Raw genomic sequence first — 27,998 nt, 5'->3', positions numbered from 1 at the left:
GTATCATTTCCATAGTTATTAACTTATTATCAATATATATCATTTTTTAAAAAGGGAAAATAGTTTAAAAAATATTTAACTTTGATCGAAATTGTCGTTATTATATCAAACCTTATGAAGGATCTTTACCCCGCACTATTTAATAGTTTATTTTGAAGGTATATATATGTCCACATGGACACATTAATATTTATAATAATGCAATATTTTTGATGTTCACGTGACACACATATATTTTTTAAAATACACTATTTAATAATTTAGGAATAAAAATTCCTTACGAATGTTCGAATATATTTTAGACTTTTATTTCCTTTTTACATAAAACTATTTATTGAGACGAATATTATATATAGAGTTAAATATAAATGAAAATAAATTTAAAATAACAATATTAAGAGTCCCTAAATCTGTGGAATAAAAAACTCAGTGGTAAATAATTTCTCAAAATAAACTCTTACCAGGATTAAAACTAGCGTCAGGCTGAAGCAACGCTGCCACATATATATAATATTTACATCTCCTCTACTGACATTTTACTTTTTGCTGCCTTAACTCCAATGGCCGACGCTTCCATTACCTCCACTGCCACCAGTAGCATCGCCGCTTCTACGACAGCAAACCCACCCGAATCCAAAAGTTGGGCAGACCAAGCCGACGAAATCGATCAAGCTGAGCAGTCTTCCGCTTCTAATGAGGACGCTGCTGCCGAGATAAATATCGGATCTCTACAAGTCGATGAGTCCAAAAGAGACAACTCCACTCTCTCTGATCCGGAAGATTCCAGCATAGAAGCGGTACGTTTTTCCTCACTCTTTATTGTTTTGTTTTTGGATTTGATGCACTCTTTGGAGCTTGAATAAGCTGAATTTGCTGTATTTTTAGCTAAATTAGAGTTTTATCAATGAAATATATAGGTTACATCTGGCGATACTATGTACAAATCAGCGAAGAGATTTGAGGATTTGAACTTATCTCCTGAGCTATTGAAGGGATTATATGTACAAATGCAGTTTGAGCGTCCTAGCAAGATTCAGGAAATTAGTTTGCCTATGATTCTTACGCCTCCGTACAAGAATCTTATTGCTCAGGCTCATAACGGTTCTGGTAAAACTACTTGCTTTGTGCTTGGGATGTTGAGTCGAATTGATCCAAAGCTTGCTGCCCCTCAAGCTCTCTGTATCTGTCCAACCAGAGAATTGGCTATTCAGGTATGATATAAGATGCGAATACCCTTTTTCTTCTTCTTTTTGTTGTTGATTTTTGTTTTCGCCTGCGCCTGGATCTTGTTACTGGTAAACAATTTCCTTAAACTTAGTATGGCTTAGGCAGATGGAAAGAAATCAAGTTATCTGCTTAGGCAGATGGAAAGTAATCAAGTTCTCCTTGTTGGCAACCAGGGGTGTGGCCAAGTTATTAATCAAGTGGTTGAGAGCGCGACATCTTAGGTTCAAAACACTAGGTGACTCTTCTTATCTGTGGTGAGAGGTTAAATTAGTCGAGGTAGTCTCCTAGATCTTTGATCAACACCATTGACCTAGGCCTATCTTTGGGTGTAACAATAATGTTGGCATTGGAGAGTTAATTTCTTGCAGGATCAATTACTTCACAACCCAATGCGTAGCTAAATAGAAAGTTTTGCGCAACATTATGAGTGTCAGATTATGCATGTGTTTTAGTTTTCTATATGCTTCACTAGATATCTATTTCCAGAAAGGTATATGCTGCACGACATATCTATGTTATAGAAACTTTACCTACATTGCTTGTATATAATGTTGCCTGTATGGTTATGTTTTATGTGTTCATGCATATAGTTTTTGAGATGGCCAGACATACGCGAAGTATTCATATTTGATTTGATTGTTTGCCATCTGCAGTGGTGGTTTAAGCTGTTTTTATGGGAAATTGTAGAATCAAAAAGGAACTTGTGGAAAGAATGATATTTTTTAGCGTTTTTACATTTTAAAGAAGAATTAAGACTTTTCTTCATTATTCAACAAACAAAAAAATACTTTAGAAGGTTTAGTTTTAAATGGTTGATAATGTTACAGAATATGGAAGTGCTATTGAAGATGGGGAAGTTCACTGGCATAACATCAGAGTTAGGTATCCCAGCAGATTCTGCCAACTATATTCCAATTTCAAAACGTCCACCTGTTACGGCACAAGTAGTGATTGGCACACCTGGGACTATAAACAAGTGGGTGACGGGAAGGAAACTGGGCATGAGTTGCATGAAAATTCTTGTGTTTGATGAAGCAGACCACATGTTGGCAGAGGTAATTCATTCTCTATCCGCATTTGCTAGTGTGCCTTTGGTTTTTCCCCCCTTCTGTTGATATTTATTGTTGTTATACATATAGTTTTTGAATTATTTAAATCACTTTTGTTTTGTGTTTGTTGGTGTAAAAAATGAATTTAACCTTTGCTTTTTAAGATGAACGGTAGTGTTGAGCATAATGAGCTAGTTTTCTAGTTTCCAGTCTCATATTTAGGGATTTTGCTCCAAATGTTAAGAGTTTGTGCTTTCAGTATCTGAAATGATTTTTTTTCTGTGCATGCACAGAGCGGTTTTCAGGATGATTCCATAAGAATAATGAAGGCAATTGTTAAAGCCAGCGCTAACTGCCAGGTTGGTTAAAGTTGGCCTTGTGCTTTTTAAATTTTCAGTTCACCTGATGATGGAATTCTCTTTGAGGTTTTTGCTGCTGTAAATTGCTTAGTTTGTAATAAGAGTCTGATAAACTTCATTGGCCACATGCAAAGTTGAGTCTCTCAAATGGGTTGAGCCTTAGAGTGGCACATAGAAGGCTTAGACAGATATAGGAAGAGACCTTCCTCAGTGGTTGTTCGGTCATACCTTTGGTGCATCAAATTATATTTTACAACAGTAGTTACTACGCCTCAGTCGCTACTTAAGTTGAGGGTGAATCAAGACTGATTATGTCAATCAATTTATCTTGAAACTGGTAAAGTTGCATTCTCTAATGATGGAGACCTTCAAAAAATTGTTAAGAACAGCCTAAGGTACTTACTCAGCTTCTTCTATGCAATTTTCTGTTGTATACTCGAGCATAGTCCATTTGATCTCTGTTAGACAGAAGAAGAAAAAAGAAAGAGACGGTCATTTGTCTCTTTTTTCTCACAGTCACGTCACTCCATTTAAACTCATCTCAGGCCTATACTATATAAAAATTAATGTACGAAGTAGTAAAATTTCTTTGTATTTTCTACTGACGTATAAAATTGTATCTCTCTGTAAGGAAGAACAACTCCTAGAGAAGTATAGGACGCAAAATAGAAGTGCTGGTGCTAATATGAATAGGACATTTCCTCATTCAGTAGGTATGTCCTTCATGGAGCATTTGCCAAATTCAGTGTTCCAAAACTAACCAACTAAATTTGCTTTGAAGTATAAGTGACAATGAACATAGTACTCATAGCTGCAAACAATAAAGAGAAGCAAAATCGCTGCTAGTCTTTATCTCACTAGTAAAAAGGAGAGTAGAATATCAAGCAATATCTAAAATCTAAAAAAATCTTCACTGTTTTCATTTAGTGAGTACCGAGTATAGCCTAAGGCTTAAATTAAGGTGCATTTCATAGAGTACCTGAGTTTATTTTCTGCAAAAAAGGGGATGTGGTGAGGACTGCAAATGGGTCTGTAACTTGTTGTTTATAATACATTCTTCCTGATAAGCTTCCCCAATTGGATGATTATTTGGAAAAAAATTGATGTTGAACTTTTCTTTTTCATCATCTCAATTTGCAGGTGCTTCTCTTTTCTGCAACTTTTGGGGAAAATGTCAAAGCATTTGTGACAAAAATTGTTCAAGATCTTTTCGTGCAAGATTACAACCAAATGTTTGTGAAGAAAGAAGAACTTTCGCTGGATTCAGTGAAGCAGTATAAAGTACAGTGTCCAGATGAACTTTCAAAAATTATGGTGATTAAAGACAGAATACTTGAACTAGGACAGAAGGTGGGGCAAACAATTATATTCGTTCGTACCAGAAACAGTGCAAGTATGTTGCATAAGTCATTGGTTGACTATGGCTATGAAGTGACAACAATTCAAGGTGCCCTTAGGCAAGAAGACAGAGACAAAATAATCAAGGAGTTCAAAGATGGATTGACACAAATTCTTATATCAACTGATCTTCTTGCTCGGGGATTTGACCAATCACAGGTAACTTTAGATTTGAGGCTTTCCAGTTGCCAACCTTATATATGCTATACAAAGTTGTTTCTTCTTCTGAATGTGAAGCTTGTTGTGTAGCTATAATATTTAATATCTTTTCTTTCTTGATTTCTGTCTTGGTGGCTAATATTGGGAAAATCTTAAAAGATATGATACTGTTTGCAGGTTAATTTGGTGGTTAATTATGACCTCCCTGTGAGACATGAGAGTCCAACAGAGCCAGATCATGAGGTATACTTGCATCGGATTGGTAGAGCAGGACGTTTTGGACGCAAAGGTAATTTGTTGTCACTTTCTTATGCATGCTTCCTTGATAGATTAATGGCTGAAAATGAGCCACATATATATGTTGTGAACTTTATGCAACCTTTCCCTCGTGTTGAGCAGGTGCGATATTCAACTTGCTGTGCAGTGACCGAGACAACATGCTAATGTCAAAGATTGAGAACCATTTCAACCATCAAGTGGCTGAGGCATGTATCTATTGTTTATGTTACTGCATTTTGGACTTTTCTTTATTTTTAGACGCTTAGGATCGATCTTTTTTTTTTGACGCTTAGGATGCTACCCATTTTTTTTGTAGAATTAGGTCATACGTGCATACAGGTGCTTATCATCTGACTGCTTATGTTCATGGTCTTCTAAATAAGGCTGGATATATAGTAACATGATTAGTTTAAAGTATATTACCCCCAGTTAAGATGGAACAAACTTACCTCTCTCTTTAAAATTTCATCATTGTGTGTGTGAGGAGGGGAGTGGGGGTGCAAATTCACACTAGAGTAAAATCTAAAAACTTATAATACAATTCCGAGTGAAATGCAGATGTGATTCAAGATAAAGATAAGATGAACAAAGCATTTAGGATTATGGTCGAATGCAACATTTGTAGCATGCTGCTATTCACAGGAAAAAGGATCTAGGCAATATCTAGTTCAATTTGGTATTTATCCATGGGACATAACATTAGGCTCAAGTTAGTTGTTTCATGTTGGTTATGCAGATTCCCTCATGGAATAGTGAAGAAGACTTTGAAAATGCTCTGAAGATAGCTGGCTTGCTGTAAGCCGAGTATGAATGTTGGTTATATTCATAGACTTCGAGTAGAACTACACTGGCTGGTGATGACATTTGTATCGTTGACAGAGCAGCGCTCCGGGGAGGCTTTTCTTCTTGATTGCTCTCATGCTTCACTTACCATTTCTAGTGTTATAACTTCTCAAAAACATGCCTAATCTCCCCATGCTAAATAGAATTAACACTTTTAAAAGGAACATGTAAAGAAAAACAATTATATTTTAAACACAACAGTGCAAATGATTGAAGAACTTCGCTATCCAGTGAGCAAAAACAGCCGCCAAAGTGACCTCAAACTCCGGTAGGGCTCAAAGAACCAATGGCAGAAATACCAATCACAACCGGTAACCCGAATCTACCCAACCCCTTATAATTTGTTTCTCTTCTACTGTATTAGTTATTTGCTTCTTTTACTTACTGCCTTTATGACTCTATTATTTCACTTCCTATTTATTTTATTAAGTTATTTTGGTGTCTTCTGGAATCTAGTTGCTCTAAATTTGTAGTCACGAATTGTGATACTATTATTGGTTCTAAGTTCGTTCTTATTATATGTTGACAGTTTGCTTACTGTTCCTAAAGGTTTGTTATTTTATGATTTTTTTCTTTCAATCTTTATTATTAAGTTTTGTTTATATTGTCACAATTTAAAATTGATCAATGAGAAAATCTCTTTTTTGATTTTAGAGGTCTTTCCAATGTAAAAGACGGAACTTTAGTTTAGATTTATATATTTTGTATGTTAAAATTGATCGATGAAGAAATTACTTTTGAATTTTAAGATTTCTCATATTAGTAAGATGAGTTTTTATTTTTAAGTTATTATTTGATTTATTTATTTTCTTTTACTGTTGTTTTATGTTATTACTTTTTCTTTTGTTTTTCTCTTTCTTTACTCCAAATAGCTTATCTGGAACCTTTACACTACAAGGTGAACTACCTTTAAATCTGTATCTTTAATTGACACAAAAAAAATTCAAAAATCACTTAGAAGCAAATAGCTAATCAAATGAGCCATATGAATGATTTCATAAATTACATCTTGCTAAAAAAAAAAGAACATTTCTATATTGTTGAATAAATCAAGAGTTTCAGATGACAACAAATAAAAGTATGAAACGGAACTCTAAGTCAAGAATTTTATATATAAATAATATATGAATTTTTAATTTATTATCAAATTATGAATTAAATCATTTGAATAAAACTCTGAAGAATCAGTAACCTGATAAAAAAAAGTTAATTTAATGACCTATTAGCTATAAACAGCGAGTCTAACTCAAATCAGACCTAATAATTAGATTAAAATCAATGAATATATGTTCTAATTAAGAGACTAAAAATAAGTATGTAATTAAAAGACTAAATTTAATAAATTAAAGGGTTAAATCTGATAAAAATATTTTGTCGGTACATTTTCAAATTTTAAAGTTAAATTAAATTAAGATTAATTTGAATAAAAAGTTTGATATATATAAATTGTGATTTTCCTATATATGGGTATGAAAAAAAAAAAAGGTTCTATAACGAGTAAAAAAATAAATTATGAGAATTAAAATTAAAGGTAATTAAGATAATGTCCACCGTTTAGTGTGTGGATGAGGCATGGCGTTGATGGGAGAGAAATTTCGAGTGTGTGTAACTGGAGCAGGTGGATACGTGGCTTCATCGCTAGTGAAGCTTCTCCTTTCTAAAGACTACATAGTTCATGGCACCGTCAGAGATCCTTGTAAAAAACACCTCTTTGATTTGTTTTCCTACTAATTTTAGACCTCAGATTCCTGAGAAATGATTCTTAATTTGCACTGCAGCTGATGACAAGTATGCTCATTTGAATAACCTTGATAAAGCTGCTGACAACCTTAAGCTATTCAAGGCAGACTTGCTAGATCCCAACTCACTTGCTGGAGCCATCAAAGGATGCGATGGGGTATTTCATGTTGCTAGTCCTGTTCCTTCCGGCTCTGTACCAAATCCCGAGGTATGAATCTGCTATCACCTAATAACTTATTTCCTCTTGCTCTAAAACTAAGTACAAAAATACTTTGCTGTTTTTTTCCACCTGGTATGGGTCATAGTGGGAGGTATAAGGTACCCCGTGGAAAAGTCCAAATGCACACAAGTTGGCCCGGACACCACCATACATCTCCTGTGGTTTAGATATTATCAGCTTATTCACTTTGTTGATATTAATCACATCCTGTGGTTTAACTCTCCAGATAGCAGTGGAATCTTTATAAACAGTCTAGAATGCACATGTTATTACTTGTTGAAAGCTATTAGAGGTGTGTTTCTACTCAATGAAGGACGAGATAGTGAACTTATATTGGGATTTTATTATGATGTACTGTTCAAAAAGATCTTTTCAATAAGAGACACGCTTCCCTATTTGAGAGCCTAAGACATTGAGAAATCCAGTGCATCCAGGAGACATTGTATTGTGATCAAGCATTCTGCATTTCTAGGTTGCTTTTGGAACAACTATTCCCAATGTGCTCTAGTTCTGCACCAAAAGAAAATAAAATTCTTCATATGTTCAATGTCTTGACTGCAGGTAGAACTTGTTGAGCCTGCTGTGAACGGCACACTTAATGTTCTCAAGGCATGCTATGAAGAAAACATCAAGAGAGTTGTGTTTGTGTCTTCTGTTGCTGCTTCTGCCTTGGACCCCAACTGGCCAAAAGGCCAAGTGAAGGACGAGACTTGTTGGTCGGATGGTGAATTCTGCAAAGCAACTGATGTAGCTTCTTTTACCTATGCTAGTTTGCGAATTTGACTTCTCTGTAAATTTATGATTATTAGCCATGTTTCTTACATATGATACGTACTGTTGGTAATGTAATATATGATCTTTATCTTGAATACTTAATTTACTTGAGGAGTGTCCTTTTTGGTTGGCTTAGTTTTTGTAAGATAAATTTGGATTTGATTCTTGAAGGCTTATTTTGCCAGATCAGCTTCCTATCTGTCTGATTGCATTTTGTGGTTCCAAATGCATGCAGAACTGGTACTGTTTTTCTAAAACGGTGGCTGAGAAAGAAGCTTGGTCATATGCAAAGCAAAGTGGACTTGATTTGGTAACTGTGCTCCCAACACTTGTTATAGGGCCAATGTTGCAGAAGACAAAAAACTCAAGTAGTTTGGTACTCATTAAGCTGCTGAAAGGTACCAAGAAACCATAGTTATACTTGACTCTTAAATGTTTCTGCATTATTTCTTCTACTTCTACATTTCTGCTTGTGCGAGTTGCTCATTGGGGAATAATCAGAATTCACTTTCCCCACAAGCTACTTTCTTTGTTTTCCGTGCGAGCATGAACATACATTTAACATTTTGAATTTTGTTAAGTTCTTCCTTATGCATACATTCACTTTATAACCCAAGATGCTTTGGACAACTGCCTGAAGCCCTTCTATTTTTTACTTACTTTGCTCAACTATATGATATGATAGAGAGACGGTGCCAATCTAGGTTATGTGTTATATAGGTTATTTGATAAAAGTTTAGTAGGCCAGTTTATGATAGTTCTGGTTGTAGAAGCATTTCTCAGGTGCTCTTGTTGTCATCCTTCTACTCTAGTGTTTCAAGCATTGCTTTTGCCATGGAGTCTCAAGTGTATTGCCTCGTTAGATAGAGACTTCCTAGCTACTGTGCACCAACAGTTACTAAGCTTTTTGCTTAATTGTAGTAAATGTTAATTTCTGTGTATAACGAGTTGGCCTTTAGTCATTGATATTATAAATAACTGGTTCAGAGTCTAGGAATATATGACCGACCATGCACTAAAATAAAGAAAGTTTCACCTATAGGGCTTTATCCCATTTCATACCCATTTTTCTATTTCATTGCAAAAATAAACAAAGTTCACCTTAAAGGGACATACCCCACTCCACCCCTCCATACCCATTTTTTCTAATTCAATGCAAACTAGGTGTGTGCTCTTTCTCCATTCACCTCAAGGTTTATTATCTAAAAGGAGCACAAAATCTTAAATTCTATATCTGCTTATTTTTGTATCATCTGAGTTGCTCAGCATTCTTTATGCTAAAGAAGGCTTCATGTGTTGTTTCCGTGCTTTCATGTATATCGAGGGTCATTGTCCTTTCCTTCTTTCACTTGAAGTGACTGGTGCCCCTTTCTTCTCCTTCTGTTGTTGATACAGAAGGATACGAAGAGCTGGAAAACAAGAAACGGTTTTTGGTAGACGTACGTGATTTAGCTGATGCTTTACTGCTAGTCTATGAGAGACCTGAAGCTGAAGGTAGATACTTGTGCATGGCTCATGCAGTGAAATCAGAAGATTTAGTTGCCATGCTAAAGAAACAATATCCCAACTACAACTATCCTAAACGGTGAATTTCTCTCCTTTTCACTTTATGCTTCTTTAATGTGAATATAGTGTCCTATTTCCTGTGTATGGTTTAAGAGTTGCAGGGGAAAAAAGCAGCTTAAGGAAATTGGGACTTGTCTTATGGGTATTTCATTTCGTATTTCCAGTGTGTTTGGTTAAGAATTTGGTCTATTTGATCAGGTGTATTGATAAATATTCTTGTAACAAACCTTGCCCACTAGTAATATTGTCTGGTTCGGGCCTAGGAGCACACAACTTTAAAATTCATTGCCTAGAGAGATTCTTGAAGAACTGTTAGACCTTAGTGAGCATTTCTATGCCATACAAGCCTAGACTCAAATGAGATATCAATAGTGGACCGGGCTCTCTTACCCTTCTACTCAGTTATCTAAAATCTGTTGTGCTAAAGTACCTTCTATTTTACAGTTTTACTGATGTGACGGAGGATGGTGGTTTTAGTTCAGAGAAGCTGCAGAAGTTGGGTTGGCAATATAGGGCACTGGAGGAAACTCTAGTTGATGCAGTTGAAAGTTACAAACAAAAGGGCTTTCTTGATTGAAGAAAAGACCCTTTTTTTCTTGTTGTTGTACTAAATAATTGCTCTGTATGTTTTTCAAGTTTTCACACTTGCAAACTAGTCTGGAATAAGGAGGTTACACTATGGTACCTTTTGAGTTCTATTTAGTTGTTTTGTTTTGCTCTCAGTTGAGGTACAGATTAACTCAACTTATTCAAGTATTTCTATTCCTAAAGCTTTAGTAGCTGGAGTTTCAATGAAGGTGGTTGGCGAAGGTACTTGACGTGTAGAGCGAGCTTTTGTTCAATTCAACATTTGGACAAGCTATTGCCTATAAACTGAACATCAAGACAAATTAAAGAACCTTCCCTAGAGAGAATAGGTACGATAGCACACATTTCTGTTGTGTGACAGAGAACAAGTAAGTTGTAGTAAACATTACTCCACTATTGAACATCATTTAAGTGACACTATAAATTGAAATTTAAAGAATTGAAAATTGCTACAGTTGGCATACTTCTATAAATCATAAAAATTGGAGGAACACAAAGTAGGACCATCAAACTATGAAATGATAAAATGCTTTTTACGGAGTAATCAAAAGACATAAAACATACATTCCAATTTGATCTAATAAGTAAAAGTATGTACAACATATAGATAGCTTAACAGCTTTACATTTCAATTTGCAAATAATCATACAAGTAGAGATACCTTCAAATGATCAATGCTTACTTATCGGCTGATAATTAGTGAATTCGGATTTATATTAACAAAAAAAAAAAGAAAACTCGTTTAAAGCTGACCTGCCACTGCCATGCTAAAAAAGGAGAGTATAAAGCCGTTATAAGGAGATGGTTTTTTTCTTTTGACAGTGTACGATGATGATTGCTTCTCCTCCTTCTACACCTCTTCTACTATGCTCTGTTTTTCTCTCTCTCCATCATTTCTCACCAATTCCAATTCCAATTCTTCAAAATCCTTTCTTTTTTTACTCTTAGGATCCACCATGAATGCTTATTACCCTCTGTTTTTATCATAACCTTTTCTCTCTCTCTCTTCTTGTATCATCATGACCCAGTTTCTTCACCTTTTTACCCCACCCACCCCTTCTTCTGCTTCTTCTTACTCTGCTCTCTTGTACAGCTGATCCACTCACCCCCTCCTCTCCAAAACCCCACCTTGACCCCCTTCTGCCTTTTGACCTACTCTCTCTTTTTTTCCACCCACAGTTCTAGGGTTTCCTATTATTATTTTTTTCTCTCTTCATCCTTTGTGTTCCGCTCTTCCTCTTCATCTTCCTGCTGCTGCTCCTATAGCTCTCTCCTTAAACATCCTTTTCTTTTTTTGTGAATACATGTACCATCTTTTCTGCCATTTTAGGGGGGTTTTCTGTGCATAAGAGGTCGGGTTTTCACTGGATCAACTTTAGTATAACGTGAATAGTTTCTGTTTTCTGGTCTACTTACTTCTCCTGTATCTTCTTAAATCAAATTGGATAGTGGATTATGGCGTATCAACAGCAGCCACCAGCTCAAGGTTCAGGTTCCTCTGCTGCTGGCAGTGGGGTTCCATTCTTTAATTCTCCTTTTGGGGACACCACCTTCACTAAGGTCTTTGTTGGAGGTCTTGCTTGGGAAACTCAGAGTGACACCCTCAGACGATTCTTTGAGCAGTTTGGTGAAATCCTCGAGGCTGTTGTCATCACTGATAAAAATACTGGCCGATCCAAAGGCTATGGCTTTGTGAGTGTCCTTCAATGAATTATAGTGCTACTTGTTTACTCAATTTGAAAAGGATGCAGTTTCTTTTTACTATCTTTTGTTTTCTTTCCGTTTTATGGATAAAAAAATGGTTCTTTTTTCAAATTCCATCTTAATCTCCCTTTTTTTTTACAACCAGGTGATATAACATCCCTTATTTGCACTGTCTACTGTCTGTCCCTTCTAGTTAAATAATTTATATTGTCTGTCTTTTACTTAGCCTGCATCTATGAATTTGGATAACTGAATGACATAATTTCCGCATGGTATTTTTTTGGAGGGTTTAGGTGACTTTCCGGGACCCTGAGTCTACAAGGAGGGCATGTGCTGATCCTGCTCCAATTATCGATGGAAGACGAGCAAATTGTAATTTGGCTTCGTTAGGGCGACCTCGTCCTTCTGTGCAATTTGGTATTGTAGCTTAATTTGGTTGAATGCTCTATCGTATTTCTAGAACAATAATAATGGTGTTGGATCATGGAGTTGCCTTTGCATACCTTGGGAGTCTGATGAGCTCTATATTATATGAAGCTTTACTGGATGGCTTGTTCTCCCTTCATTTTCAATTGTATTAAGCTTGTAGATTGCTTTTAATTTGTGCACATTTGCATGCACTCCCAGCTAATACAAGACAATGTATGATCCATCTTAAGCTATGAGCTATCATTGGTGGAGTTTTTTTTTTGGATGACCGTGGTGTCCGGGCCAGCTTTCGTGCACCTTGACTAAATCCACGGGATACCTGTTATCTCCCACCAGCAACAACATTGGTGGAGATATAATTGAGATGGTGAAATAGAAAATTGAGGGAGAAAGGTAAGAAAATGCATTTAAGTTTTTACAAGTAAAAAATAATTTGAGATGATAAGCCTTAGGATTGATACACAGTGGTGGAATGACGACAGTAGGAGGAGTAATAAGATGCTAAGATCTGGAAAATAGAGTTGAAGTTCTGTATTGTGATAATCTCTCATCAAACTGAAGTAGACAATGCATTAAACATGTCTGCTTTTTGGGGATTTTGTATAATTTTATCTTTAAGAGATTGTGGTACATGGTTTAAAATGAGAAATAAAGTGATGTGAACAGGTCTCCTTGATCAGAGACTGAACATCATGAAGTGCATGTAATCACTAACTGTGCTTCAGAACACTCTCTAGTCTTTTCTCCTGAAGTTACAAGAATTCATCCCTCATCACAAAGTGACACAATGATCTTTTCCCCTTCAATAATTTCCTTGTTTGCGTGGCTGTTTTTTTTGTAACATAACAGGTGCAGTATGTTTTGACAATCTTTTGGCTTGGCCCTATACCCATCTACCTTCTTGGTGGATGGCGGAGATCTTCTCTTCGACTTCTCCAAAATTGATTGTGTGGAAATGAATACATTGCTAGCACACTTAATCAATTACTTATGTGACCTTTGCACAATCAATGTGGAGAGCTGTTTCCTTGGCTTCTCTTGAACACATTGATAATCTTTGAAACTAGAAGCTGAAAGTTCCTTTACAGGCCATTTATATGAAAAATTGTAAAGCTGCCTGAGAATTGTTGTAAAAACATCTATAAGGATCACCTCCTTTTCTAAGGATCCTGCAAATATCGATTCATGGCTGGTTATGTGTTTGACTGAGATCTCAGATGTTCAGCTTAAGATAATGACACTTAGCCATTTTATACCTTTTCAGGGCACATCCTACCCTGATAAAAGGGAAAGAACTGAAAGGAAAAAGTATGCTCGTTCTTTGAAGTGCATTAGCTTACTTCCACTTTATTTGGTACAGGACGTCTGAGGTCACCGACTCCATTTCCAGCAGGGCTACCAGCTGCTCGGGGTGCTTATGCTGGAAGTTTTGGCTACCAGCAACCGGTTTCTTATGGCTACCAGCAAGGCTTGATGTATTCTCCTTATGGGTAAGCTGTGTGTCACAGGCATTTATAGACTATGCAAGCACTGATTCATTTATGGGTTATAGTATAATCATAGAGGAAAACATCCAGTGACGAGGAGAAAGGAAGGTTCAATTAGTTAACGTTGGAGCATACTGTCACCTAATTTTTGCTATCGATTCTTGAAATGTCGTTGCATTTAGGATTATAAGTTTGGGGGAGGCCCAAGCTTGAGTCCCTTCATTATTGAATTTCATGAGTTTCTTATTTGCATGCGAACAAGTAGTTCCTCTCTTTTCACTTAGAAACAGGAAAAATTTCATCCTATTCACTGAGAGAGAACCATGTTACTTAATTTGCTGAATTTACTTTAAAAATAGTTAATTTAATTGATAGACCTTAGGACTTCATGTCAATCAGTCATTTTTTTGTACATTTTACCACGTACCTTATTTGTGTGTATTGCATTTAAAAGCACAACTTTTAGAAGATACAGTTACCTCTGTATTACTAATGCAGGTATGCGACATATGGTACGGATTACGTTTACCCTCAGGTTAGTAGCACTGCATAAATGGAGACATTACAATACATCCCATTCTTTTTGCTGCACTTAAAGGTTCAGGTGTCCTTTTGTCTTGACTATGAGGACTCATTTTTGATGCATACTGTAATTTTATCCGATAGGGTGTTTACAATCCTTATGGAGGTCAACAGTACCTTCCTATATATGGTGTACCTGGAACTGTTAATGCAACAATGTATCCTTACGGCCAGCTAAGTCAGGCTGTTCCTGGAAGTCACAGTTATACGACATTGCAGGGTTATGCAGTGCCAGGACATCAGATTCTTCAGTTTGGTGGGCCCGGTGTCAATGCAATGACAGCTTCATCCATTCCAACTATTCAAGCACCATATCAAACAGGCAGATTTCTTTTATTTGTGTCTTATATATGCATGCATGGTAGCCTTGCATATCATCTTATCATTGACATTAATCTGCATTCCAAGTTTATCAAAATGTCTGACATCTAGAAAAAAATAGTCCCCCACAAAGATAGGGGTAAGGGGCTGCATATACCCCACCCATCCCAGACCCCACTTGTGGTATCACACTGGGTATGTTGTTGCTGTATGACATGATTGACATCTAGAAAACATGCTGGAACCTCATCTACTTCTGTAGCCTCAGTTCCAAGTCTTACATAAGATTGCAAGTATGAAGTTGACAGTATCATTATGCAACTGTTTTTTTATTTTTAGGTGTCGGAGCGCCTGTTACACCACAGCCACAGTTTATACTACCTACTCATTCTCCTCAATTTATGCAAGGTAGCGGTTCTGACCAAAATGCAGGGTGAGATTTTATCAAGGTACGTTGTAATTCAGACCCAACTGATGAAATAGCCGCGACATATTTGCTTCTGCAAGTTGCAACCACAATTTATCTGTTGATGTTCGTGTTCTACTTTTGACCTTTAGGTACTAGATTGCAGCAGGACTAACAGCAGCAGTATTGCTACTTGAGAGGCAGGCTTTTAATCTAGCCTTGCAAATTATTCACTTTGCATTCTAGAGGTACTAGATTTGGCTTTGTTTTAACCTCTTTTGTTTCCCTTGAGTTTGTCCGTGCTCCCCTACCCCCCTTCTGCATCTTTATCGATTATTCTTTTTTTTTTTGGGTGTGTATATGTGTGGTGGCGGTGGTTAAGTTCAATTGCTTGTATGAGGTAATATGAGGACCAAAACAGAAAGCAGGTATATTCTCTATGCAAATGACCGTATGTTAAAATCATTACATGGCTTGACTTATCCAAAATGAAAAAAGAAGGCATCATTATAGGGCCTCTTTCTTGGCGGGGACCTTCTTTGCCTGATCAAGGATACTGGGTTTGGGCTAACATGTTACTGTGTTTACAAGAACTCCCAAAGATGGTTTTGAATTTTCATTAAATTCGTCATGATGATGTTCCTCGGAAAATGTTTTTTTTTTGCAACCTACTATGTGTGGCAGGTATGATTACTGTCTGACAGGTATAATTACACATCAGATGGAGATGACAGATACTTGGCAGTTCTTTCTCGTTGTTGTCTTTATCTTTCTACGTACATAATTTGATTTTTGATGTGTTTTAATAGTAGTCAATGTCGTATCTTCTTATCATACATTTTAACAATCTCTTATGGCGTCCAAATAAGTAGTCTCTTTTCATGATTAGTTCAATTAATTTTTTCATTTGGTGCCAGCTTATATTTGCAATACTTAAGTATTTGAATTTGCTTAAAGGTCCTTTATGTGGTAAGCAGTCCCGTTTCAGTGCCATTTGCATGTCATCAATATGAATTGAAGCTGCTGAGGAGAATTAATGAAACTCTGAAATAATCTACTAATTTGATATGCAGCCCTTTAAAAAAAGGAAAAAGACACTAAAAAGTAATTTGGTGTATGTAGATTATGTAGCAAGGTTATCCTTCTCCTAGATATCACATATTAAAAAGCTATCAAACCTTTTCTAGTCTTAACGTCATTTGCGTTGATGCAGGTTATAAAAAGTCATACCCACACCATGAGAGCTCAATGTCTGAGTCGCTCCTGATGATTGAGTGAGGAAACATGGAAGTTGCGGATTGCACTTCCTTCAACATCATGTATCTAGGCCCTTGCATTCTGCTGGTTTCAGGATCACTGGCAGAGAGTCATGCATTTGAGGGATACTGGAATAGGTTTCTGGCTCCCTCCTTGTAGCAATAAACTTTGTAAAAAATTCACATCAGAATCAACCTGTGATTCAGTTATAGTCAAAAACTCCCAGAATATGCTTTTGGGTGTGTAGATAGTCATTGTCTTGCGTGCTGGTGCACCATGCACCGTGTTTAAAAGTCTTGTGCATAAAAAACAAACAAGCTTTAGTCTTAAACTTGAGATTCATTCTGTAATTTGGATGTTTTATTGATGATTCTTGAAGCAAGAAGCTTCAGTTATTATCACCAAGGTTGGTGTGACATGACCATAATTTTGGGTGCAAAAGCAGTGTTGCATCATTTATTTGTGTTTGGTACTCAGAGCAGACTTTGCCAATGAAGTTTATATTATTCATTCCCCTTTAACCTATTCTGTTGAATATTACATCAACCATGTCAATGTCTCAACTCTCAAATTTGCGTTTGCTGTTCCTTTTCCTATATATTCAAATCTAGTTTTGTTTCATGATTCAGGTTTAGTGATTTAGTTGTCTTTCTTAAGGATTGCAAATCTCTTTCATACAAGGTATTATTCTTGTTTATAGCAATCTATCGGTCGATGTAAAACCCACAAAATAAAAATTAATAGGACGTTTGAGTTGTAATTTAGACATTAATAATTATTAAGTGTTTTTTTTTTTTAATTTAAAAAGGACACAAGCAAACCTATTACTAACTAAGCTATTGGTCAAAATAAAATTGGCCCTTCGTATAAATAAAACCTTATAATTGTCTGTTGATAGACCGTTTGTGCGTTTCATCTCCCAAATGCCTTGAGATTACACTTGTCTAAATTCTAACGCTTCAACATGCCCGAATCAGGCGAAATCAAGTCACAGGCAGCTAAATCTGACCCTCAAACTACCTCTCCGCCACCGTCGCAGCAACCTCAAACGGCTGCTTTGCCACTAAAGCGTCCCCAACAACTGGAATCGTCCCCAAACCCAACAACTCCTTCAGTCACCGATCCCAAAGACGTCACTCCCACCACTATCTCCTCCCGTATTACTGAACCTGATTTCATCTATATTCCCAGTTATTCCCGTAAGTCCCATCTACTTTTCAGCTTTTCTTTTCAAATTTGCTTCTGTATTTTTAGGGTGGAATGGATATAGATGATTCGTGATACTTAATTAGTTCTTCTTCTTCTTTTAGGTTGGTTTTCATGGAATAGCATTCATGAATGTGAGGTTCGCTTTCTTCCTGAATTCTTTGATGGAAGGTCGCCTTCCAAGAACCCTAAGACATACAAATACTATAGGAATACTATTATTCGTAGATTCAGAGATAACCCCACTAAAAAGATAACCTTTACTGAGGCTCGCAAGACCATTGTTGGAGACGTCGGCTCAATTCGTAGGGTTTTCGATTTCTCAGAGACATGGGGTTTGATCAATTACACTGCTAACTCTTCCAAGTCTCTGATCAAGTGGGAAGAAAAAGAGTCAAAGTCAACATCTGCCTCAGCTCCGCAAAATGCTGACGCCAATGGAACGTCCACTGATTTTACTCTCCCCAAGAAAAGAATCTGCAATCTCTGCAAAACAGTTTGCAGGATTGCTTGTTTCGCTTCTGATAAGGTGATTGCAACAGTCCTCTATTTTAGAGTGTTTGCTTTATCTTGTTTATTCGTAAATTAGAAGGACTAATTGGTATCTAACAACTCTTTTGAATCAAGTTTGAATCTTTTAGCTTCTCCTCAGTTGGTCATGCTTACCTCTTAGCTCTCACATCTCAGTCTATAGATTCATACTTTTCATAGCTCATGGTTTCTATTTAAAAAGTTCTCTTCTTTTTTTTTTCTTTTTTTTTTGCTTAATCCTAAATGGCAGTTTACTTGAGGTGTTGGTTGGGCTTGTTGCTATTGTCAAAAATGAGTTTACTTCAATTTTTGTTTGTTTAAATGCAGTATGATTTGACTCTTTGTGCAAGATGCTATGTTAGTAATGATAATAGAGTTGGCGTGAATAATTCAGAGCTTCGACGGGTTGAGATTAGTGAGGAAGTTAAGACAGATTGGACTGACAAAGAGACTTTGCACCTTTTAGAAGCTCTTATGCATTATGGCGATGATTGGAAGAAGGTTGCTGAGCATGTTGGTGGCAGAAGCACTAAGGAATGTGTGGCTAGATTTGTCAAGCTTCCTTTCGGTGAGCAGTTTATGGGCCCTCCTGAATCTGCAGAAATGGATAGTGAATCCAGGTCTGAAACTATGTATCTTCAATCTAAGAGAAGGCGCCTCACACCCTTTGCTGATACAAGCAACCCAATTATAGCACAGGTACTAAGTCACATTTCTTATTACATGGATGTTTTAGGATGTTAGATCAGTGTTTGGGAAGCAAGAAGCAAAAAACAGCGACAAGGGTTCGCTTTACAGAAGCGAGAAGCGTGAAGTTTGCGCACACTTTTTTCAGATAAAGCGGTATTTAGTATAAAAATAATAAAAAATATTAAATAACTGAATAGAAGTAACATATTCCTAGATTAAAAAGTAAATAGATTGTCAATAATCCTCGTGAGTCATAACATATAAAACAAATACATAACCAAATCACAAAGGATCAAACTCTTATTCTTCATTGTGACATTGAATAAGAAAATACAACTTACTACAAGCAAAGATAAAAGAGTAACTCAGTAATAGAACAACAAAAATACTGTAGAAAAAAATATAGAGACAGAACAGATCAGCAGCCAGCAAAAAAGAAAAAAAAAAGAAAAAAACAGAGCAGCAGTAAGTCAGTTAGATATACATGTTCTATTTAGTATTGTGGACCTTGAATATTAAAAAGAAACTGGACATCTGTTAAGTGCTTGTGCATACAATATTCCCTTGGATACTTTGCAAGTTCAATGTAGTTGCTGAAGCAATTCCAATTTCTACGCTATCAAGGGAACTTCGGTTCCCATCTGACTTTGAATTATTTACGTAGATCTTAAGACGTTCTGCTGAAGCAATTTCAATTTCTACACAATCAAGGAAACTTTGCTTCTCATCTTACTTTGATATGTTATATAGATCTAGGGTCATTCTTCTCCCTCATTGACTAAGAGTCTTTTGGGCTGCTGATTTCTTGAAGTAGACAAGTTGATTAATTAGGTCTTTAATAATAGTCAAGTTAGACTTCAACTGATTCCTCTTGTTTTTGAATCTTGCTGCAGGCTGCTTTCCTCTCTGCTCTTGCTGGAAAAGAAGTTGCAGAATTAGCAGCACATGCCGCTGTTACTGCTTTGTCTGAGATTGGTGAAGGAATAACAACAGGGAGTCTAGAATCTGTACTCTGTGGTGCAGAGCGGCAAGGTATCCCTATTATTTGTTGTGGTTTCAACAGAGAAATCCCTATTACTGCAAACTTTTTTGATAAGAGTACTACTGCAAACTTTAGACATATGGGGTGTCAGCTTCATAAGAAAGGAGTTTGTCTAAAGTGAAATCTGATGCAACTCTTGTCTCTTGGTTTGTGCAGTAGTATTAGCGCATTTGCAATGTTAATTAATGCGTCTTCTTGGTGCATTGTTTGCTGCATTCTTTGACAACAACTTTTGGAATGTAAAATGCCAAGGGCCATCTTTACTGACATCCTTGTTTCATTTACAAGGATGTATTGTGAAATTTTTGTCTAGCCTCTTTGTTCCAACAGGATTGGCGGGCATTAATGACCTTGATACTCAATTGACTTAGAATGATTAAACTACATGAGAACTTCATCGATAACAAGACCAAGACAAGAGGGGCTTTTACCCTCCTCCTCCCTTTATTTTTATTTTTTTTGTCTTTTTTATTTGGCTTCACCCCAAGCAGTACTTACCAAAAGACTGGTTTATGGAGATTTCACTTAGTACTTGAATGTCCATTGGCCTTTTAGCAAACTTCCTCTAATTGCAAAGCCAATAATCTCCCTCGTAGCAGAATTGTTGGCAAATGAAGCAGATCTTCGGGGAACTATGTTAAAATAAAATAGTAAGAACGAAGATGAGATATTCATTTTCCAACTTTAGAACATACTTCCTTCATAAATGACACAGTCTTGTACTATGCAGAATTGGATGGCAAGGATAAACTCGAAAGACCTCTTGTTGAAGCAATGGCTCAGTTTGAGAAGGAGGCATTGGACCTGGAGAGAGCCGTCTCTGATGTGGCAATTGAGGTATACCTTTACATGAAATTGAGTGCTAAATATTCCATAATTCTTTTGATGAGGTCATCAGTGCTAATCAATTATTATATGTTTCCTTTCTCAGACAAAGGAAATTGAGGTCAGAATTGCTCATTTTGAGGAACGTGATTTACAGATGGAGAAGGAGTGGCAACAGCTGATGCAACTTAAGAACCTGATCTTCATTGATCAACTTACTTTTCTAGTAAATAAATCTGGTGCTCCAAGAGCTGGGGAAACCATTAGGGAGGAGGTGATAGATGTTAAGGCAGAATGACAAATCCCTTTGGCATAATCTGGTCTCTTAGGTATTTGTCAAATATTAAGCAGTAGCAAATTCAGAGGAATCATATAGCAGAAGGTATTTATTTATTGGGCTTCTAACCCCCCTGTGTGCTCTCCCTACCTTATATTTCCTTCCTTGCATGTTGTATTAGAACTTGTAATTTACATTTTTATTGTGTTTAATGGTAACTGTTACTGCAGTACCTTTATGTCCAGTTCCTCCTTGGCATGCATGCGCTCTTTAGCATTCTGTCTTGGCCTTTTCACTACAGTTACTTTCTTTTTCTTGAACTGTTTTATTACTTTGAGCGGAGGATCTAGCGGCAACAACCATGAGAGGTTAGTTGGTTGTTTGAAATGTAAAAGAAAAAAAATACTTGTGAAGTAAAAAGGATAACTAAAAAAGGTGTTCAATTGAAACAAGTCTAAGATAAGGTGCCTAAATGAAATATGTTGAGTGGCTGTAGATGACTTAAGCCTTAATTTTTTATACTACAAATCTATTTCATTATATGCATTTCAAATTATATCCAAAATTTTGTAGTATGACTTTACCATTGATTTTTGGTATGTACTCATTTATGCCAAACTAATCAATATATATTGAGTAATAATTTCACCCAGATATTGACAAAAAAAAATTTCTAATTATAAATACGCATTTTATTTGTGCACTTTATACCAATAAAGCAATTTTTCTCTTGGACTTTGTTAGTCCTTGTATACTGCTATCTTCCGGTTCTTCACTATTTTCAGTAAGAAAACATAATTATGTTTTTCTTATATAGATCTATTTATGCTTTTAATAAGAAGAGAATAGGATTAACTTTGGAATGATTGATTGTTTAATTTAAACAAATTTTACTCCACGTTGTTGTAATTATTTTAGTGATGAGATTTGAACCAAAAAATTATAGGTTTTGTAAATTATCAGTAGGATTGAAAGTTTATTTAATAGATATATATAATTTTCTATCTAGTAGATTAAGAAAATTGTAGGTAAAAGTGTGGATGTGAGGGAGGATTCAAGAAGAGTGAATGGATAACACACCTATACCTTGTTGATGCATGAATGAATTGTCACAGAGCCAAAAAGAGGGATGAAGTTGAAGGTCAGTTTGGCGTGACAGGTGGTCCATTATCATCTTTAGCAACAGATTATGGGAATATCTCGTCACTGATGACTTCCAACTTGTATGCGCTTGCTCTTTTTCCATTTCTTTTTCTTTTTCAGTACTGCCTTACCTTTACCATTTACGATAATACAATAATTATAACCTTACCTTCAATTTCCTTGATTTTCTTGGACAATCCAGTCCAGGAGATGCAAAGCAGTACAAGATTAGGATCACAAGTTAAACTCGTTTATTATAAAAAAAAACCTTCATATTTTTTTAAAAGAGAAATATGGCCGCTGATCCCTACTTTTTAGCTCTCTTCAGAAGTAATCGTAGGGAAAATATCCCCAAAGCAAATGTCTGCCAAAACCATCCTCTTGCATTTGCAGGATCTATTGTTTTTGCAACATTCCATGCATATATAGCTTCACCTACATGTGCAGCAGCTGCTAGAACAAATATCACTTTCAACGCCAATATAGAGCGAAAGAAGAAGAGATGAACTGCTCTAATTAAGGGAATGGGTCCATAGTCGGGCAGATATGCAGCAGCAAACAACCCCAACATTCCAATTACACAAAACAGCCATGCCCATATTGTAGGTCCGTCCAAACTCCTACGTTTTCTTTCTTGCCAATATGCAATTGTTGCTGCCATGCCCTCCTTAGAACTTACCATTGGGACGTAACCAAGTTCCTCTTTTGCTTTTAGGAAAGAGAAGTAATGAGTGACACCAACCTAGCACAACCAGAAAACCAAATATCAACTACAATTCTGCCTCTTATACAATTGTTGTGTCCGTGACCAGAGAGAGTTCACTATTGCTTGATATCAATACAGGTGTGAACAGGGACAAGTAACGACTTAAGGGAACAAGTCTTGTCGCAAGGTCAAACAATTAAGGTATTTAACCATTTGACAGTTATTGACCAATATAGACCATCTTCGTAACAAAAATAAAAAAGAATCTGCTACATTTGCCCAATTAGATATGCACAAGGTATAGATATATTATCAATTCCACAGTAGTAAGAAATGCCATAAACTGAGTAAAAGCCGGTGGAAAGATATGTAGTATACAAAACTGGTTTTTGATAATGCTAGTGAAGCCTATCCATTTGAATAAAAGAAGCAAACATAGATTCAAATATGAAGCACTAACCTTGTAGACTTCAGCAGGAAGGATCAGAGGTTGAGGAAGCCACCTACTATTCAACCAAGGATACAGAAAGGAGTAGAAAGCCCAGAAAATTCTTCCCAGAAGAAGTGCATGAGAGACAGCTAGTGATGTCTTAGGTAGATCATAATCCAGGCTTTTCAGTAAAGGGCGAAGGAACTCGAAACTGTTGATAGGAGAACCTGCAACAGAAGATCATTGATGAAGGAAGGTGATGCAGTAAGTAGCAAGTAAAAACTGCTCTGCTTATAGAAACATTTTTTACTCCGATAAAAGCAATTAGATTCTAAAGTCTCTGGAGAATGCTAAAAGAATAATCTTAATTAGAAATTAGTAATTACACCTCTACTTGGTCCAAAGCAAGATTCCACATTCCTACACAACAAATATAAGCCAACGAGTATTTACCATCTGATATAAAATAAGGTTGACCAGCAGCAATTGGATGCCCTTCTCTGCCAGGGATGTCATCCAAAAGTCCCATGCTAGCCAATAAAAGCGCCAATACAAGATTGTCGACGTACACCCAATCTGATTTTACATTTGGTGAACCGATTTTAAAGGGAAACAGACCTAGCTTTGTAAGAGTTATGATCCTTGGCAGGTGCCTTTCTTCACCTGGACCATATATAGCAGCTGGACGAATTGCGCAGGTGTAAAGGCATTCGCCATTGTTCTTACTGTCCAATGAAGATACATGCCAAGAAGAGAGAAAACACCCATATAAAATTATGTCAATACAATATCAAGTAGCAGCTCTTGCTGTAAACAATCATAAATATACATATACACACGCAGAGCTGAAAAGGCCAAACAGCTGAGGGGTTACTAGCATCACTACAAAGGGTTTTGGCAGCTTTTTGTCATACATGTTTGACTTGGAGAAACTGATTAAAAAAAGTTTGCACTAGCAAAGGAAAGCCGAAGAGATTTTGCTCATTTTGTAATTTCTATAAAAAAGGAAACTTATCCTCCAGTAAAAACAATCTTGCAAATGCAACTATTTAGTCTAGACATCAGCTATTTTCTATAGTATGTAGCATATGGTACATAATGATAGGTCACTGCAGTAGATTGTATAAAGAGCATACATTTACAGGATATATTTCAGTGGATTGTGAATGAAATGTTGATGTAAAAAATAACTTACGTGAAGGGACGACGGTTGCTCTTTAGGACCAATTGTTCAGCAATTGATTTGCTTCGTCCATATGGATCAACATGGTCATCTATTGGGAAATAAGGTAGGTTCTCATTGCCATTAAGAATTTCCTTACCACCATAAACAACATTAGGTGTGCTGACATAAACAAGCCTCTTAATGTGATGGTGAAGGCAAGCATCAATAATGTGGCAGGTTCCATTAATATTAACCTCATCAACACGACTATACTGAAGCATTTCTTTCCCGGACATGCCATAAGAAGCAAGATGGAAAACACAATCTGACCCTTGTAGTGCTTTCTGGACTTGTTGTTTGTCTGTTATATCCCCTGACCATTGAGCAGAAAGGAACGAGTGTAATAGTGAATATACATATATATATCATCCGTTTCTGGAATCATAGAAAGAGGAGTGACAAATTCCTTAATAATCAATCAATAAAGCTGGCACCTCATATTAATCGGAATTGGGATTCTAGTCAATCCGCCAAATGTTGAATTGAACAGAATATTTTGAGCAAGAACGAGTGAAATGTAAACTGAATCAGAAAAGTTGAGTTGAATGGGAAATGTGGATAAGGGATACCTTGAATGATTTGAACCCCACATTGACGGAGTTGAGATGACCAAGGAGAATGGGTTCTAAGATCAAATGCTTTGACAAGACGAGCACCCCTTCTGACGAGTTCAACACAAAGTGCGGCGCCTATAAAACCAAGTCCACCAGTAACCACGAAACTCTTCTTCTCTATCCCTTCGTTTTCGCTCAGATGCATTTTTCTCTCCTTCCCCACAACTTAACCTAGCTTTGGAAACACCAACACAATACTCTTTACTAGTTAGTAATCAGTTCACTGCTCACCGCCCCTCCCATACATTGATTTCCTCTGTCCTATTATTTAGTATTAAAAATCATTTACCATACCTATATTTTGTCCATTTTTTTTTAAAAAAAATACTAGTCTTCTTTTGACTATAATTATGGCAAGTTATTGTTTCCTCGACCTATAAATAATTACTGTTTTGGGGGAATCATAAATTTTTAGATTTTTTAAAATATATAATTTATACACATAGCTTTTAAAAATTATTAAAATAAAATTTTGTGATATTATTTTATAATAAATATGCTCTATTAAAGAATCGAAAAGAAGCCAAAAATATTTTTAAAAATACAAGGATATTTTTAGATCAAAAGATGGACGAAAATATTTTAAAAATACAGTCGAAAAAAAAAACGTCATGACTTTGAAAAGTCCGAAGAGAACCAATGGAAAGGACATAATATGCTTTTGAAATTGTTGAAACTTTGTTTTTGAAGAGCTTGCTCACTGGTTGCATTCCTTTTGAATTAAGCTTTTTGATAAAATCAATTGTGATTGATATTGAATTTAACATGTTAATTGATTCATTGGGTGTTTGAAAAGTGTGGAGCAGATGAATTTTGCTGAAAATTGACTATATGGACAAGTCTTAGAAGTGATGTGTCCACTAAGAAATAGTAAATTTTTATTTTTGTCTTATAATTATTTTACAAAAGTAGGGTCATTATATAGAGAATTGATAAAAAAATGTAGTTCTTAATGTTGAAAAAAAAACTACATTATTGGTTCTCCTAATAAGAGATCCTATGCAGGAGTGTATACTATTTAGGACGCCAAAAAAAAAAAGGTTGAGAAATTTATTGAAATAAGACATGAGAGGGGAGAGAATTGAGGAGTGAATAAATGGAGATTGAGTGATTGTCTATTTGTTTGTGTCATATATTTAGTTCTAGAAAAATCTTATGTTTATAGTTTTTTAAAAAGTTATGTGTCTTGTGGAGGAAATTTACCACTAACAAAAATATTTTAATGAAGTTTAAAAATACAATTTATAGATTTTTAAAATGAAATAATATAAAATGATCATATTACCCTAGATTGTTCTCAAGTTTTTAAATCAAACTTACATCAGTTCACATATTTAGATTAATATGTTTAAAATCAAGTAAAAGCATAAACTTGATTATAGTAAACATTTTTAGTTTACTCTAACTACAAATATATATATCATCCTATTCATTTTATTTGTAAAGTTACTTTTTAACATTTATTAAAATATATATTTTTTAAGTAATAATTTTTATGTTAAAGTAGACATTTTTAGTAAGCATAATGAATATAAAAATATTAGGAATTAATTAAAGTAATAGTTAAATAGAGTAATAAATAGATATCACAATAATTCCTAAAAAGAAGGGCGAAGTGATAACAAAATGAGTTGATAGAAATAATATTAACTAAAGATGCTTCTAATACTGTTTAGTTTGTAAAACTATTATTTTTCGTAGATTTTTGTTAGTATGAAATTATATTTTTACATTTAATCATCATTCACTTCATATACAAAAAAGTTGTTTATAGAATTATTTGTTTCTCTTGCTATCTTTCTTAATAGAAATAGATTTTTGCTAGTATAAAATTACATTTTTATCCTTGGTCGTCCTACCACTTCATTCTTCTATTTAATTAAAAAGTAAAAAATGTGTCACGTTCAGAATGAATCCGTCCATTATTGTGTTGTCCTCTTTAACTTGAAATAAAGTTAGCGTAGTTAATTAAAGATTTTGAATTTAATCGTTACAACAGTTGACAAGTGAAGGACCTTAAATGTGCAAATTCAAATATATGTATTACTCAAAAACTGATGCAACCACGTAGGTACGTACAAGATTATGTATCAAAGAGTAGATGCATGAAATTCAATGGAGAAATTTGTTATTGAATCAATTAAAGAAGGAGAATTTGTTGAAAGTGAAATTAGCAGCGTAAGCTTGAAGGAGTTCATTTTGAGGTGACCAAAAATCAGCTTTAAGACCACTTCTCCTTATTGCTTTTAGTATTCTGTTTTTGTGTGCATAACCCATCACAACCACTTTCTCACTCTTAGCTTCCACTTCTACTTTATCTATTCCTGCAATAATAATTAAACACACACATATATATGTATCTCAACATAATAATAATTCATCATTAATCATTAGTACCGTACCTTTTAATTTAGATAGACATTTCCTCACTCTTTTCTCATGTATTCCAACCATCTCTACCTTCAATTCAACTGTCTGCATGCCATAAAATTACATTATTAAGTAGTGTTAGCTAATGTTGTGTTGTAGATACAACTAGAAAATTAGAAAGGAGATAAGTGATGAGTGTACAAACCTCCATGTTCACGATGATAATTAATTAAGCCAATGGATGGTCTGTAGCTAGCAACAGTTGGAAAAATGGCACAAAATTAAGGGGCTTGGTAGAATAATGGATAAAAGAATTTGCAAGAGAGGCAACCAATTTATATGTAGACAAAATTAATATTACCATCTGCTTTTTTTGTGCTTTATTAAAAGGATCAGTAGATTGCAAGGAAAACCATTTAACCTTTTAATTTCTTATTTTGTGTGAATGTGCCTAAAAGCAATGTGGGCGTTAGTTCCCAATGATTAGCCTTTGACGAGTCCAACTTTGCTTTTTCTGTCTTATCTTATATTTATACTTTAAAACTATCCCT

General features: G+C 35.5%; 6 protein-coding genes and 1 long non-coding RNA gene across 10 annotated transcripts; 5 read left to right on the top strand and 2 right to left on the bottom strand.

Moving 5' to 3' along the window:
* The first annotated feature begins 486 nt into the window (after positions 1-486).
* LOC101243705 (DEAD-box ATP-dependent RNA helicase 38) lies at positions 487-5,862 on the top strand. The gene is made up of 8 exons (XM_004238414.4): positions 487-797; positions 918-1,211; positions 2,055-2,282; positions 2,570-2,635; positions 3,776-4,192; positions 4,370-4,481; positions 4,592-4,677; positions 5,208-5,862. Exons 1-8 carry the CDS (start codon positions 561-563, stop codon positions 5,268-5,270), a joined length of 1,503 nt encoding a protein of 500 aa, XP_004238462.2. The 5' UTR covers positions 487-560; the 3' UTR covers positions 5,271-5,862.
* A 916-nt stretch (positions 5,863-6,778) lies between these two features.
* Positions 6,779-10,384, top strand: LOC101268681 (cinnamoyl-CoA reductase 1). The gene is made up of 6 exons (XM_004238413.5): positions 6,779-7,010; positions 7,093-7,262; positions 7,836-8,021; positions 8,284-8,446; positions 9,444-9,633; positions 10,059-10,384. Exons 1-6 carry the CDS (start codon positions 6,887-6,889, stop codon positions 10,189-10,191), a joined length of 966 nt encoding a protein of 321 aa, XP_004238461.1. The 5' UTR covers positions 6,779-6,886; the 3' UTR covers positions 10,192-10,384.
* A 587-nt stretch (positions 10,385-10,971) lies between these two features.
* LOC101268392 (uncharacterized) lies at positions 10,972-16,793 on the top strand. 4 transcript variants are annotated; one of them, XM_069297492.1, is made up of 8 exons: positions 10,972-11,894; positions 12,200-12,323; positions 13,696-13,825; positions 14,321-14,357; positions 14,624-14,726; positions 15,065-15,174; positions 15,284-15,379; positions 16,345-16,793. In XM_069297492.1, the coding sequence occupies exons 1-6, from the start codon at positions 11,658-11,660 to the stop codon at positions 15,160-15,162; spliced, it is 729 nt and encodes a 242-aa protein (XP_069153593.1). In that variant the 5' UTR covers positions 10,972-11,657; the 3' UTR covers positions 15,163-15,174; positions 15,284-15,379; positions 16,345-16,793. The 4 variants fall into 4 exon arrangements, with proteins under 4 accessions (XP_069153593.1, XP_069153591.1, XP_069153592.1 ...); XM_069297490.1 differs by having other exon boundaries at positions 14,489-14,726; XM_069297491.1 differs by lacking the exons at positions 15,065-15,174; positions 15,284-15,379; positions 16,345-16,793 and having other exon boundaries at positions 14,624-15,035.
* Positions 16,794-17,284: 491 nt separating this feature from the next.
* SWI3B (SWI/SNF complex subunit SWI3B) lies at positions 17,285-21,202 on the top strand. The gene is given in 6 exon segments (NM_001375643.1): positions 17,285-17,587; positions 17,699-18,123; positions 18,453-18,824; positions 19,709-19,847; positions 20,588-20,694; positions 20,789-21,202. Coding segments are annotated over 6 exon segments (1,470 nt in total). The 5' UTR covers positions 17,285-17,352; the 3' UTR covers positions 20,981-21,202.
* A 1,039-nt stretch (positions 21,203-22,241) lies between these two features.
* Positions 22,242-25,364, bottom strand: LOC101267522 (uncharacterized). Its single transcript, XM_004238410.5, has 5 exons — positions 25,033-25,364; positions 24,434-24,776; positions 23,692-23,963; positions 23,269-23,465; positions 22,242-22,844 (listed from the first exon to the last, which is right to left on the bottom strand). The coding sequence occupies exons 1-5, from the start codon at positions 25,220-25,222 to the stop codon at positions 22,410-22,412; spliced, it is 1,437 nt and encodes a 478-aa protein (XP_004238458.1). The 5' UTR covers positions 25,223-25,364; the 3' UTR covers positions 22,242-22,409.
* Positions 22,870-23,642, top strand: LOC138348362 (uncharacterized). The gene is made up of 2 exons (XR_011220938.1): positions 22,870-23,009; positions 23,286-23,642. It is a non-coding gene; the product is annotated as an uncharacterized lncRNA (long non-coding RNA).
* Positions 25,365-27,098: 1,734 nt separating the features above from the next.
* On the bottom strand, positions 27,099-27,800 carry LOC109120119 (heavy metal-associated isoprenylated plant protein 30-like). Its single transcript, XM_019213511.3, has 3 exons — positions 27,653-27,800; positions 27,480-27,552; positions 27,099-27,401 (listed from the first exon to the last, which is right to left on the bottom strand). Exons 1-3 carry the CDS (start codon positions 27,656-27,658, stop codon positions 27,214-27,216), a joined length of 267 nt encoding a protein of 88 aa, XP_019069056.1. The 5' UTR covers positions 27,659-27,800; the 3' UTR covers positions 27,099-27,213.
* Positions 27,801-27,998: the final 198 nt, after the last annotated feature.

Source organism: Solanum lycopersicum, chromosome 4 (assembly GCF_036512215.1).
Source record: "Solanum lycopersicum chromosome 4, SLM_r2.1".
Taxonomy (NCBI): Eukaryota; Viridiplantae; Streptophyta; class Magnoliopsida; order Solanales; family Solanaceae; genus Solanum; species Solanum lycopersicum.
The sequence above is the reverse complement of the archived record's forward strand: the minus strand, read 5'-3'. Positions and strand labels throughout refer to the sequence as shown.

What these genes read in the sequence shown, in the direction of transcription:
- LOC101243705 (XM_004238414.4), top strand. Translation starts at nt 561, where the DNA reads ATGGCCGACGCTTCCATTACCTCCACTGCCACCAGTAGCATCGCCGCT. An exon ending in AAGATTCCAGCATAGAAGCG is followed by an intron (nt 798 to 917) that starts GTACGTTTTTCC and finishes TGAAATATATAG; the next exon opens with GTTACATCTGGCGATACTAT. An exon ending in GGGGATTTGACCAATCACAG is followed by an intron (nt 4,193 to 4,369) that starts GTAACTTTAGAT and finishes TACTGTTTGCAG; the next exon opens with GTTAATTTGGTGGTTAATTA.
- LOC101268681 (XM_004238413.5), top strand. Translation starts at nt 6,887, where the DNA reads ATGGCGTTGATGGGAGAGAAATTTCGAGTGTGTGTAACTGGAGCAGGT. An exon ending in ACTCATTAAGCTGCTGAAAG is followed by an intron (nt 8,447 to 9,443) that starts GTACCAAGAAAC and finishes TTGTTGATACAG; the next exon opens with AAGGATACGAAGAGCTGGAA. An exon ending in AACTACAACTATCCTAAACG is followed by an intron (nt 9,634 to 10,058) that starts GTGAATTTCTCT and finishes TCTATTTTACAG; the next exon opens with TTTTACTGATGTGACGGAGG.
- LOC101268392 (XM_069297489.1), top strand. Translation starts at nt 11,658, where the DNA reads ATGGCGTATCAACAGCAGCCACCAGCTCAAGGTTCAGGTTCCTCTGCT. An exon ending in TCGTCCTTCTGTGCAATTTG is followed by an intron (nt 12,324 to 13,695) that starts GTATTGTAGCTT and finishes TATTTGGTACAG; the next exon opens with GACGTCTGAGGTCACCGACT. An exon ending in TTGATGTATTCTCCTTATGG is followed by an intron (nt 13,826 to 14,320) that starts GTAAGCTGTGTG and finishes TTACTAATGCAG; the next exon opens with GTATGCGACATATGGTACGG.
- LOC101267522 (XM_004238410.5), bottom strand. Translation starts at nt 25,222, where the DNA reads ATGCATCTGAGCGAAAACGAAGGGATAGAGAAGAAGAGTTTCGTGGTT. An exon ending in TGGGGTTCAAATCATTCAAG is followed by an intron (nt 24,777 to 25,032) that starts GTATCCCTTATC and finishes CTCAATGGTCAG; the next exon opens with GGGATATAACAGACAAACAA. An exon ending in TTCCTGCTGAAGTCTACAAG is followed by an intron (nt 22,845 to 23,268) that starts GTTAGTGCTTCA and finishes TGGTTGTGCTAG; the next exon opens with GTTGGTGTCACTCATTACTT.
- LOC109120119 (XM_019213511.3), bottom strand. An exon ending in ATGTCTATCTAAATTAAAAG is followed by an intron (nt 27,402 to 27,479) that starts GTACGGTACTAA and finishes TTATTATTGCAG; the next exon opens with GAATAGATAAAGTAGAAGTG.